Genomic DNA, 13,085 nt, shown 5'->3' on the forward strand with positions numbered 1-13,085 from the left:
TCTACATTAACTTACGACCACTAATGAAGAATAATTAACAGCTTCAAGGGAGCCTGGCACACCCTGTGTTTAGAAGTGGTTAATTATGCATTGTCTGCACAACACCCTTTTCATACTCTTTAAGTTTTGGGTCGCAGTTTTAAACAAGGAAATATGGCATCAGGCGAAAAGCCAAGTGGCTGTGCTCAAAGCCTCTGTGAGGAGAGCCCCTGGGGCTGCATAGCCACTTGCTAAACCTCACCAGATACAGAGCCTCTGGCACTTTTGCGCACTTTTCCAGAGTCCCCAAACTGCTGCTAAAGGGGGGTGGGTAGCAGACCTGGTCACCTTAGAGAGTGCCCAGTAGAGCATCAGAGAATGAGAAAGAGACTTCCTGAAGCTCCTGGCCAAACAGGAGCTGACTGCATCCAAAGTTCCTGTCCATGTCCATGATATACCATCATGGTTGTGGGGAGCAGTGGATGGAAAAAGGACAAGCCCCTGCTATGGGCATGGTGCTCACCACAGTGGATAGCCACCAGCACTTGGTGAGCAGCACAGTAGCTTCTCTGGCCCTGTTTACCTTATGACTATACTCTTAATTAGCCTTGTAACTACAGCCAAAGTATATCCCCCTGTGTCTCAGTTTTTTAACCTAGAAAGTGGGATGTGCTCACCTCTCTCTGCTCAGGTCAGTGCCTTCAATGGAGAGTCACAGGCAGCAGGTGTCAGAGCCTCAGCAATTATATCACTATCCTGCCTTTCTTTGTAGCCAACTCCCCAATGCTTCCTCCTCACCTTTGGATAGTCTAAATAAACAAGTACTGTCCACTGCCGGCAACCAAATCCAGTGTCTACCCCCAGGCATCATTCAGACATCATCACCAACAGTAAGCCTTCCCAGCTCCTCCTGGAGGCCTCCTTCATGCTGCAGAGTCTTGTAGCTGTCCATTCCTGCCTCAGCTTTCAGGCTTGTTAGTGGGTCTCCCTTGGCAGGCTGGGAGCCCTGAAGGAAAGGGCATATGCTCTGAAGAAGAACCTGCCACGTGGATAGGTGGGAGGGGCTGCTGTTGGCTTGGTCTTTTACTCTTGGACCATGTGGCCCTTAGTGCAAACCTGAGTTCGACATAGCCAAGGTCCTTAGTGGGCTCTCCAGTGATTACAGCACAACATCCAGCCTTGATGACGTCATGTGGCTTTTCTCATGTCCTGAAGACCCTCAGTTCTTTCAAAGTCCTTAGGTTTGACCTGTGTTTTGCTAGCAAAGCCCTTCAGACATGCCCCCCCCCCCCCCCCTGTAAGAGTTCACTTCTGGAAGGTCCACTCAGACACAGACACTCTGTTCTGCCAAGGCTCTGATCACATGCCTTCTACAGCTGACAGAATCTGCTCCTCTTCTTCTCATGGTCTGAAGCTATAGATAACTGAAAAAGTCTGTCTCAGAACAGAGAGACCTGAGTTTTAATCCCCAGGCCACACGGACACAGCTCTGTGTTTGTGTCTCACTTATCTCAGCTTCACGAAGGGCTGTACTGTTTTTTTTTTTTTGGGGGTGGGGGTGGGGGTGGGGCTGAGATTAACAACAGTATAATGCTCCACCCTCATTCTAAGACTCAAGCACAGGTGTTCCTGGGCACACAGGGCATTCGGTTCTGGAGGGACACACATAACCTAAGAGACAAAAGTCTCTCCAGCTGTATGTACTGTGTGTGCTGAGACCCTGATGCAAGCACCTACAGCTCATGTGGCTGGAGTAATCAGATGCAGGACGGGCCTCACTGCTTGGCACTCCCCCAAGTATGGAGACTTCCTTTCTATAGTGGCTGTGGGACCCTCAGCATCCTCTTCCAAGAAAGCCCTCTAGGAGTGGAAAGCAAAGCTTCCACACTTTCCCAGAACTGCATGCATACTAATGGCCATGAACTTCACAGAGTGTGAGATCAGGAAAAAGTAATTCCCCCCAGAGTGGATGAAATAGTTTGTTTCTTGAAGTTTGTAATTACAACCATTCAGATGTCCCTGCCATGACCACATGGCACTCTACTGCAGGACACAGCACGAATAACTTGAGCAGAGTGTACATGGAGACCACACACACACATACACACACACACCCCATTTAAATACTTTATATATACTTTCCAAAGATATAAAGACTCATAACCCCCCACACACATACTCATAGACATTCTCATACATTTATCCACTCATACACACACACACACACACACACACACACACACACACACAGGCTTTCAGCCCCTGCAGTCCTTGTCAATGTGGGAAGCAACACTCAAATCCCACTTATTACAGCTGTCAGGTCCAACTTCCTGCTGATGGGGAAATGGGCTCAAAAAAAAAAAAAAAAAAAAAAAAGTGGCCTGTCCCAGGTGGTACTTGGAGGAAAGATGCTCAATTTCAGTCCTCTGACCTCAGGGTCAGGTGGTCCCCAGTCTGCCATCCCAGATCTGTGCTGAGTGGTGGAATCAACCAATTCACTTGTCATAGTAACTCTTTTACTGGAAGAAGTGTGACTATAGGCCAGGGCTACATTGTTGCCTTCTTGGAAGCCAGACCTATTCAGCACCTCAGTGGCTCCCTGGGTTGACACAGCAGCAAGAATTACGCAGCAGTGCTATACTCTAGCATGCCCAAGGAACCATGCCTTTGCAGAACCCCTTCTAGTAGCAGCCTGGAGGGAGAGGAAGGATTGTTAAGCCAAGTTGCACAGTGGACCACACTAAGTGCCACCAGCATTCCTAGCCAGTGTGGGGACCCTGAGCTGAAATAGGACAGTCATATAGCTGGGCAGACTTCGGGCTGAACTTTCTTTCTTGATCCCATTGCCCTCAAGGCCTAGGTCCTCTGCAGAGGGGGATCTGCTTACCTTTTATAGGCCCCATGCAACGGCTGCAGGCACAGGAACTGCCAGTAATCCAGGCAAAAGGCCTTGAACTTGAGCATTTTCACTTTCCAGTCTCTAGTGGACTGCAGTGGTGTCTCCAGAGAGACACAGCAAGGGGCTGCTAGGAGGTGGAGGCCTGGCCGCTGGTCCCTGCCGCGGCCCCCACTCACATGGCCCAGCCTTGCCTAGTACAGCTCACACAGTGCGCGCCTCCAATACAAAGAGCAGCCAGCACAAAAGCCTGCAGCTCATCCGCGTGCACGCTCTCACCGGGCAGGCTCACGCTGCTGCTGTCTCTGGTGCCCAGTGCTTCTGGGGGCTCTCTTGGGGGTCCCCAAGGCAAACCAGGGCATCCCTGGTTATGCTGAACTGTGGGGGACCCCAGCCCATCTTCCTGAGGAGCCTGTGAGTGATGGCTTCTGCAGCTGCTCTGCCAGCTCTTTTTCCAACTAAGCCGGGGTTCTGATTGTGAGCCAGTGTCCACCCACCTGCTTTGACTGAGTGGCAGGGACAGGGCAGGCTGGGAGGTGGGAGCGGAGGGGGGAGCAGGGAGGGGTCCAGGTGACAGACAGACACTTGCCTCCGCTGCCAGATAAATTATGTGTGGAGGAATCCTGGCCTGGCCTGCAAGACTGAAAACTCACCACGTAGCCACATGGTGCTTGCGGTGGGGGTAACTGGGCTCTGAGAGGCAATAGGAAAGACTGACAAGGCCGCCAGCTCCGTTGCCCAGGCGACAGGAACACATTGATAAAATCTAAAATGGAACCGCAATGACAGCTGCTCATTGGCTGCTAGAAGAGACTCCTGCAGCTAATGAGGGAGGGTGGGAGGGCAGTGGCTGGGCTGAGGGGCCTTGGCCAAACAGGGCATTGTTTCCCAGGCTGAGTCTGGGACTCTGTGGGCCATAAGGCCTGGTAGATACAGGCTAGAAGCAGAATCCATCCTCTGTCTGTCTCCTTTCCTGTCCTTTGGTTGGTTGACTAGCTTCTATATCAACTTCAGTGACCCATTCCTCACATACCAGCCAGTGACATTAATGCATCATTTTGTTTCCAGACACCAACGTGATGCCCACCCCACCCCACCCCCACTCCCTGTCCTGCTGCACTCAGAATAAAGGCAGGGCTCCTTACCAAGCAACTGTTGGACACTCTGCTAGTGGTCTGACCTCTCTGGTACCTGGACACAGAGCCTACCTGTCCCCCTGTCCCCCTGGTGCATCCTTCTAGCCCTGAGTAAGGTTCCTTCTGCTAGGAATGCCTCATATCTGATCATATCCCCATTACGACTCAGATGCCTACCTTCCCTAGATGTCCCAATACAGCAGCTCAGGCTCCCTTGTCACCAAGTGTGATTCCTCCTGGATGCCTGACTCTTGATGTCTGACCCACAGCTTCCTTCATCAGCTTGGAGTGCCCCCAGGGAGGGACCACATCTTTCCATCAATGTCTGCACCAGCAGCTGCTCCACCATCAGCAGGGGAAAGTATGAGAACCTTAGAAGGCAACTGGGACCATCTCAGAACCCAAGGGACTTTCCTAAGTGCCAATCTCACTTGGTCATTTCAGGCTCCAAATCTGTATCAATTTGCATCTTTTACAAAGAAGGCCACTTTCTCCCTACAGATGAGAAAACAAAGGCTCAGGGAACATCCTGTGTTCAAGATATATATACACAGAGCTCCAAGTCCAGCAGCTAGGAGAGACCTGAGGCCCAAAGAGCCTGAGCTCCATGCACCCTGAGCTAGAAAGCCCAGCTCCTAGGAGCAGGGTGGAGACCCATCCTGTACAGAGTCAAGTAAGGCACCTGGCCTGGCAAGACAATTTCACCTGTATCCACCAGCAAGCTCTCCATCCAGAACAGTTGTCCTCAACCAGAGATAACTTGTCACCAGTGTGTTACTACCTCGGTAACACCTGGAGAAGTGTTTGGTTGTCACCAGCAGGGCTGGTGTTGAGGGATAATTAGATGCTATCAATTATGCTACTCAGTACAGAAAAGCCCTGATTTCTCTGTTGGAAGTGCTGGGCTGAGGAACTGAATCTAGAGAGTGGGTCCTGGGGCTATCAGACTGGAGGAGTGCAGGAACCAGAGCAAACTCCACTGCAGGCACTGGACTGCTGCAGATGGGGAAGGGGGAGGGCTACACTAGCATTCTCAGAGCTGAGCAGGACCTCCTGCTTCATAAGCAGAAGACAGCTGAGGGGCAGGCAGGGAAGGGGAGGTGGCCATCTGCCTGAGAGATGACCCTGTTTGCCAAGGTGGCTTATGCTGTTCTCTTCCCCCACTCAAGAGTGCCACCACCCCCTTCCTGGGACAAGGACATTGGCTTCCCTCTCACGCATGTGGCAGAGGAAGCTGGCTATGCCTGTGAAAGGCGGCAATTACTGGCTGGGACCTTTGTTTCTGATTTCCCAGGCTGTGGAGCCTTTAGAACCTTCGTGGGGTGGGGCGGGGCAGGGTAGGGATAGGCTGTGGCACTCTTCCACCAGAGCTTGAAGCACACTTTCTCAGGGGCTTGCAGACCCCTGCCACGTAATGAGGCCACCACAGAGGCCAGGTGGCTGGAGGGGTGCAGTGGAGCCCTGGGTCCCAGTCATGGATCTGGTCCAATTTTCCTGATCTCTCTGGGTTCATCTTTCTCGTGTACAGAATGGGCACACTGAGCTGGCTTTGGCAGATCTAAAGAGGGCTGTGAGGATTCCAAAGCAGGTCACACATCACAGTTAGGTGACAGAGACTTCAGCAGATGTCATTTAGCATCTGCTTCAATGCTGTGCTGCAAACATACTGCACATGCTCCACTCAGGGCTTCTGCACTAGTTGTTCTCAGAAGAGATGCCGATCCCATCCCGCCCACCAAGGCTAACCAGCTGAGACTCCTCAGAACTACTTCTCCTAACTTCCCTCTGGTCACTCGGTGCCATTTACCCTTTTCCTTCAGTCCCTGTCATGCCTCTCCCTGGCACATTATACTAAGAAGTGGAATTTGTGCCTTTGTTGCAAGGCCCTGTCACATAAAAGCAAGGGTGGCAGGACAGTGGCTGTGGTGTCCTGAGGGCTTGACACCCACAGGTACTCAGGAACCAGGGTTGAATGGAGGAGTGGCTACCTGAGCCTTCCTCTGACCCCCAGCTCTGCCCTCTAGGAAGCAAAGGGCTACCCTGGCCACAGCCCTGCCTGGTCTGGAGAGACCTTGGGCTGACTTTGATGTGAACTGTACAGCCACACTCCAGTCAGTAGGGGACTTAATCAACCCCACTCAGCCCCCGCATATTCTGTATCAAGAGCTCCATCTACCTTTTCTTTCCTTCACTCCTGGGCTTTCTGGCACTTCCTTGAGTAGGCCCCCACCGCTGTTGGGATGGCAAAGGGGCTCATGCAGATGGAGACTCAGCTGCCCACTGGAGTTTCTTGAACTTTTTTCTCTGGGGCCCAGCATACCCTGCCCTGGATACCCTCAGACATGAGGGTACACTGAGCCAGCCTGGGCTGGGAACTGTGAGTGTATCCAAGTGTGAGCATGAACTGTGTAAGTCCTGAAGTGTGTTAAGGTCCTGGCATACCCTAGTACTGCTGTGTGGAAGCCCATGGGCAAATGTCTTCTTGGGAGGAACCAGGACTAAAAATGTTCTGGATCTCATGTGTGCAAGAGTCTGACAAGTACATGAGAAACTGGTGTGTCAAGTGTGTCACACATGTGGGTAGGAATGGGACAGCATATACATCGGAACCCCAAGGCTCAGATCCTAGCTCTGTCTCCCTGGTAGACATTAAACAAGAAATGTCTGCCATAGGGCCATAACTGTCCTGTCTCACTGGGTATAATTAAATGAACCTCTATAGTAGTAAGTGGCACTGGAGTATACATACACAGGATTGTGTACATTACCAAGTATGTACCACACAGCTCTTGGTCCTCACATATTGGGGCAATGCTCCCAGCTCTGGGAATGTGAACAGAGACTACCTCCTTGCTATGTGCATGCACAAGGGCTAGGAATTGCCCACTACAATTTTCATTTTTCTTTTTCTTTTTTTTTTAAGATTCATCTATTTATTATATGTAAGTACACTGTAGCTGTCTTCAGACACTCCAGAAAAGGGAGTCAGATCTCCTTACGGATGGTTGTGAGCCACCATGTGGTTGCTGGAATTTGAACTCAGGACCTTTGGAAGAGCAGTCGGGTGCTCTTACCCGCTGAGCCATCTCACCAGCCCAATTTTCATATTTCTATATAGCATTGCCTGTATCCTGCCACACAGGTCTGGCCCTGCTTAGTGTACCCAATGATGGGTTCACATCACGTAAGTCTCCTCTATTTCAAAAACCAAGTTCCTGAGTGGCCACATCTTCCACCCTGGCTCTTGAACCCTCAGTCTGGCACAGACTGGGCCTTTTTTCTGGGAGTGGCTCATAATACAACTCCAAATGGGACAGCCAACTTCAAGTCCTACAACACAGTACAGATGCACCTCAACTCTAGTCACATCAAATCAACACAAACTCTTAGAGCCACTCCTGCCCATGATACAGGGAGCAAAGATCTTTAGGCCCTGGCAAGAGCAGGAGCTCAATATCTAATTTTTCTTTGGGTAGGTTTTGGCTTTGTTTGTTTTGAGGCAGAGTGTCAAGAGTCTTGCCTATGTAGCCAAGGATGATCTGAAACTTATCTTCTGCTTCCATCTACCAAGTGCAGGGATCACAAATGTGCACTACCACTCTTGATTATAGAGATGGGACCCAAGGCCTTCTGCATGCTAAGCAATGGCTCTACCAACTGAGCTGCATAATCTTTCTGGTAAAAATGGAGTGCACTTTTTTTTTTTGAAGACCCTGGATAAGAACATTGAGATCTGAAGCATACAGAAACAGCACCATGCCCCCCAGAGCACTGCCAATCAATGGAAATTCCAGGCTCTCACTGACTCCAGCTTTGGTTGTCATGGAAACTGCCTACTGCAGGCTGCTCCTCAGGGAACCCCAGCTTTGGATCTTGCAACAATCAGCCTCAGCACAACCCGACTTCCAGAGGACCGCAGCTCTGCTCTTGGGGAGGCCTTAGGCTGAGCCCTTGCTTGGAAGATCTGCTTCAATTATATGTATTTTTTTGGAGGTATATCAGCAGGACCTCTGACGTCTGGGGAAGCTGGGGGGTCTTCTACTAGGAAGGTCAATTTTCACCACCCCCAAGGGTTCCTCTCCACCCCAGGTGCATTCAGAAAACGTGAGCCTTGGTGGCCCTGAGACAGGAGAGGCAGATGCAGGACAGTACCTGTATCGGTCAGTAGAGAGGCTGCTTCCGGTTTCCAGGGAGCTCCTGGGGTGGTAAAAGCGAGACAGGGTTACTAATGGTCCCACGGCAAGCCCCTTGGCACCCTGCCCGCTCAGGTCACATGGGTGGCCTCAGACAAGAAACCATGTGCTTTAACTTCCCTCTGATGTCCCCAGAGGTTGCACTACCACCCACACCTCAGCCTGGTGTTGGCACAAAGGGTCTTTGGCAATGCCAGCCCATCTGCTTCCTTCTCAGATGGGGAAACCAAGATTGGAGGGAGGCAGGGTCAAACAGCTCTCATATCTGGAATTTTTTCCTCCCCAAAGAGAGAATGTGATTCTGGGGATCATGATAGAAGGCCTTATGCATAAGCAAGCTCCTACAGCTGAGCTACATCCAGTCCTGGGCTGGGATTTAAATTTACATACAGTTAACAGGGTACTGCCATGATCCTTCCTCTAAAGAGTCCTGATCAGGTTTTACAGCCTCCACATTGGGAGAGGAAGCCCAAGCCCCACTCCCTGTCCCAGTCCACTGGCCCTGGGGTCCAGCTCTGGGCCCCAAAGCCTGGTTCCCAATTCTTTCTTTGACCAAACTACAGCTGTGCTAATGGTGTGTGAGTAAGACTGGCCACACTAGGATCATATCTCGACCCCTTCATGTACCAGTTGTGAAATAAGCTTGGTGTAAGTCATTTCCCATCTCATGTCTCAGTCTCCCTGTGTGTGAAAAGGAAACAGTAGTGAGGCAAGCTTGCCCTGACCAGGACCAGACTCCACATTCTCCCCTGTGTTCTACAGTATTGGGGTGAGGGGGCCCAGTTGTCACCTTCTAGCGGGCACGTGGTAACATCTGCTAGGAAAGGGCAGTTCTGCTGTATGTGGCTTGAATAAATATGGATCTCATAGGCTCATATATTTGAATGCTTAGCCACCAGGGAGTGGTGCTATTTGAGAAGGATTAGGAGGTGTGGTCTTATTGAAGTAGGTATGGCATTGGTGGAAAAAGTAGGCCACTGGGGGTAGGCTTTGAGGTATCAAAAGTCTATGCCAGGCCTAGTCCCTGTCTCTGTCTGTCTCTGTCTGTCCTCCAACCTTCCCCCACCCACCCACCCACACGCGCACACACACACACACACACACACACACACACACACACACACTCACCTCTGCCTATGGATCAGGATGTAGCTCTTATTCTCCAACACCCCACCTGCCTACTGACATGCCTCCTGCCATAATAATGGACTAAGCTCCTGAAACTGTAAGCAAATGTGAGAGCCAAATTTATGTTTTAAGTTTTTATTACTGTGCCTAAGAGATCCATAAAACCTGTAAGCCCCTTGCCCAAGGACAGATACCTCCTGAATTCCTGGGGGCTATTTATGTAACATAACAAGCCACAAGTTTTTGCTCCCATAAACAAGTCTGTTTGATCCAACTGATTGGATGTGCTTGATCACATGTAGGTAGAGGTACATAGGCAGAAAGCTTGCCCCTGATTGGATGTAGGCAGGAGGTATGTAGGCAGGAAGTACGTCAGGATATATGCTTGCTCCTGCTTGTATATAGGTAGGAGGTATGTAGACAAGAAATATGTTCAGTGTGTATGCTTCCCCCTGACTTGGCCTGGTAGGAAGTATGTAGCCTTAGAGGTTTGTCTTTATAAACCTCTGCAAAGTGTGACTTGTGCTCATCTTCTGGGAACTCTGGAATGAATCTGGCCAGGGTCCATCTTCCTGGCCAGTATTTAATGCAAGCTTGCTTCAAAACAGGCTCAAAAACTGTGGTAATGATCTTAATCTCGTATTAACACAAGCCCTCAGTTAAATGCCTTCCTTTTTAAGAGCTGCCTTGGTCATGGTGTTTCTTCACAGCAATAGAATAGTGACCGAGATAGAAGTTGATACCAGGGACTGGGGTACTGCTGTGACAGGCCTGATTAGGCTGCTTGTGAGAAAGATGTGGATTTGGATTAGGAAAGCAGTTGAATGCTTTAAATGAGCTTTAATGGGCTATACTGGTTAACTGTGAAGGAAGTGGTGCAGACAGCAATGTGAATTATAGCTCAAGAAGTTTCAGAAGGAAAGGATATTAGTAAGTGATCAAGAGGCCCTCATCCTAAAAATCTGCCTGAAGCTAATTGGAGAATTTTTAATTAATGACAATGGTAGAGGAGATTTCAAGACAGCCTAGTATTGACTGTGCTGCGTGGTTATTGGTGGTCATTCTTATGCCTATCTATAATGAAAAGGAGTAAGCTGAGCAAGAAAAAACAAAACAAAGCAAAATGTAGTTTGAGGACAAAAGTAGCACCAGGGAATTGTAATATTGGAGCTAAAGCCAGTGTTCAAGGAGATAAAAGAAAAGCCTAATGCTAAATGGAATAAAGAGAGTAGTGACCTCAGGGCAAGACCCCACTCAGCTAAGCTTCCAACTTGTGAAAAGGAATTAAAGAAAGGCTTAAGCAGTGAAGGAAACCATCAGCAACAGAAGTTGATACAATGTGACTGAAGGAAGAGGCCAAATTTCTGAGCCGCTTCCACCTCATTGGCTTTAGAGTCAATATTAAAAGGAAGGGGTTGTGCAATCTCCCTCCACCACTAAGGAGAGCTGCGGAGGCCCGGCCTGTATCAAGCCTGTCACTGCAGAGAAGCCAAGAGCCGGCCACTGCGTAAAGTTCTGAATGTAAAACCTCCATTGCTGGATTGTGTTTGTGATTCCAAGATGATGGAGATACTAAAGTCATGAGATACCTGCCAAGGAGAGCTGTAGACCTGGTGTGGAACCAGCCTTAGAGAGAAGTGTGTTGCAGTCAACAAAGCTAAAAGGAATTGGAGATCTAAAGATTGGTTTGACATCAAACATAGAGATACAGAATTTGGAGTTTGCCCACTGGGTTTTGTTCTTGGTTTGATCCAGTATTTCCTCACTATGTTCCCTTTCCTCCCTTTTGGAGTTGAAATTATATTCTGTCCCATTGTATGTTAGACATATGTAATCTTTTTCATTTTAATTTTACAGGGGCTTACAGTTTAAAAAGAGAGAGACTGTCATGAGTCCCAGAAAAGACTTGGACTTTGGATTTTTAAACAATGTTGTGACTGTGAAAGACTCTGAGGACTACCAATTACATTTTGCATTATGATATGGCTATAAGCCTTGGAGGCCAGGTAGTGAAATGCAGTGGTTTGACTAAGAATGGCCCCATAGGCTCATATATTTGAATGCTTTATCACCAGGGAGTGGCACTATTCAAGCGGGATTAGGAGGCATGGCTTTGTTTGGAGGAAGTGTGTCACTGGGAGCCGGTTTGGGTGTTTCAAAAGTCCATGTACCCAGGCCCAGTCACTATTTTCTGTCTCTGTCTCTCTGTCTCTCTGTGTCTCTCTCTGCATCTCTCTCTCTCTCTCTCTCTCTGTCTCTTCCTGTCTAAAAATCAGGATGTAGCTCTTAGCTACTTCTCCAGCACCATGCCTGCCTGCTGTCATATTCGTTACCATGATAATAATGGACTAAGCCCCTTTATAAGAGTTGCCTTAATCATGACATTTCTTTATAGCAACAGAACATTGACTAAGACTTCCTGGGACAGACTTTCCCTCTAATGCCTTGCTGGCTTCCCACACAGGATACCTTCTCCCATTGCAGTGGGCACTATGCACTTCCCCAAACCAGGACTTCCCTATTGCTCTTATGGGAGACTGACTATGTGTGACTACTGCTTGGACATTCCAAGTAGAATGCTGGGTGCCTATATCAGCAATTCAAATTTCAGCCTCAGTTCTCCTACTGTCCTTGCATTAGGGCCTTGCTGGAACCTGTACTCTGCTGAAGGCCATGACAGCTCTCTCTGCTGTGGAGCCAGAGCTCCCTAGGTCTACACACCACCAGCTCTAGAGCAATTCTACCTGGTATTAATGGTCCACTGAACAGGACAAGCAGAGAATTATGGGGTGGGGGGCAGTGCCAAGAACTTTCTAGAATGCTCACAGTCCATATGGGTGGACATATGGTAGCCATCAGGGCATTGAGGAAGCAGTGGGCAGGGCTAGTAAACAGAATCCATGATGACATGAGTGGCAGGTTGGCCTTTAGAAGCCTTATCTGAATAAGGGACCAGTCCCCATTCCCCAAGCCTGGCTGTCAGTCACAGACACTTCATGTAAAGTAATACCAGGGTGAGGTAACAAGATGCCTCCAGATGGTGCTAGGTCCCCTGGCTACCCTGCCATGGGATAGGGGTTCCATCCTCACTGATGATTTTACCCCCAGCATTGCCCCTGCTGTGACCACAGCAACATGTAGCCTGCACTGGGAAGTTCATCTCACACAGGGTCCTATCTGCTTTATCGAATCCTCCCGTGAGCCTTAGAAAGCACAAGGAGTCATTTCTCTTTCTGTAGGTAAGAAGAGTCTTGGGAGCAGCACACGTACAGTACCACCATTCTACTCTCCCATCTACCCAGCAGTAACCTCCTCTTAGCCCTTGAGAAGCCCACTCCCATATCAAATGTAAACTCCTTTTGCAGTCCTCTCCTACTGCCTACCTTGCTTCCACCCCATGAAGACTCTTTTCTTCTTTGTCCCTGTCTCACCTCTTTTTCTAGGGATGTGTTTGGTCCTAGGATCAGACAGGCATGGACTGGGCCATACCCTCCCACCAGAAAACTCAGACAGCAAAGTCCCTGTATGACAAGGGGACTGAGGCACAAGGCACAGGGCCAAGGACATAACCCTTGCTGCCATCTTATGGACATAGTTTTCTGCCTGACTTCTTTAACTAATTTCCTTTCCCTCAGAAGATTCCATGGAGGTTGGCCTGACCATTCCATAGCCCCTGCATGTTGTGGTGATCCCTGACATGCAACCAGGCCCAGAATCTGAGAGGATCCCAACCTGAAACCCTCTGTCCTCCAT

General features: G+C 49.4%; 1 protein-coding gene across 11 annotated transcripts in view, besides 1 other annotated feature; it reads right to left on the reverse strand.

Moving 5' to 3' along the window:
- Nucleotides 1–13,085, reverse strand: part of Iqsec1 (IQ motif and Sec7 domain 1) — a 328,885-nt gene that overhangs the window by 119,359 nt on the left and 196,441 nt on the right. For 5 of the 11 annotated variants that reach the window (XM_006505983.4, XM_006505991.4, XM_006505990.4 and 2 more), the window contains one exon: nucleotides 8,164–8,208. The exons of 4 other annotated variants lie outside the window; for them this stretch is intronic. In XM_006505983.4, coding sequence (XP_006506046.1) covers nucleotides 8,164–8,208 — 45 coding nt within the window. Of the gene's footprint in view, nucleotides 1–2,866; nucleotides 3,620–8,163; nucleotides 8,209–13,085 lie in introns of those variants that run through there. 2 more of the 11 variants (XM_006505985.4, XM_030255342.1) reach the window with 2 other exon arrangements.
- Nucleotides 1,541–5,287: an enhancer, noted in NCBI's record as "VISTA enhancer mm1470". NCBI's record gives its function as "enhancer in: neural tube[5/8] | hindbrain (rhombencephalon)[6/8] | dorsal root ganglion[7/8] | trigeminal V (ganglion, cranial)[6/8]" and the evidence as "EXISTENCE:transgenic organism evidence [ECO:0001131][PMID:17130149]".

The sequence above is a fragment of the Mus musculus genome, chromosome 6 (genome assembly GCF_000001635.26).
Source record: "Mus musculus strain C57BL/6J chromosome 6, GRCm38.p6 C57BL/6J".
In the NCBI taxonomy this organism is placed as follows: domain Eukaryota; kingdom Metazoa; phylum Chordata; class Mammalia; order Rodentia; family Muridae; genus Mus; species Mus musculus.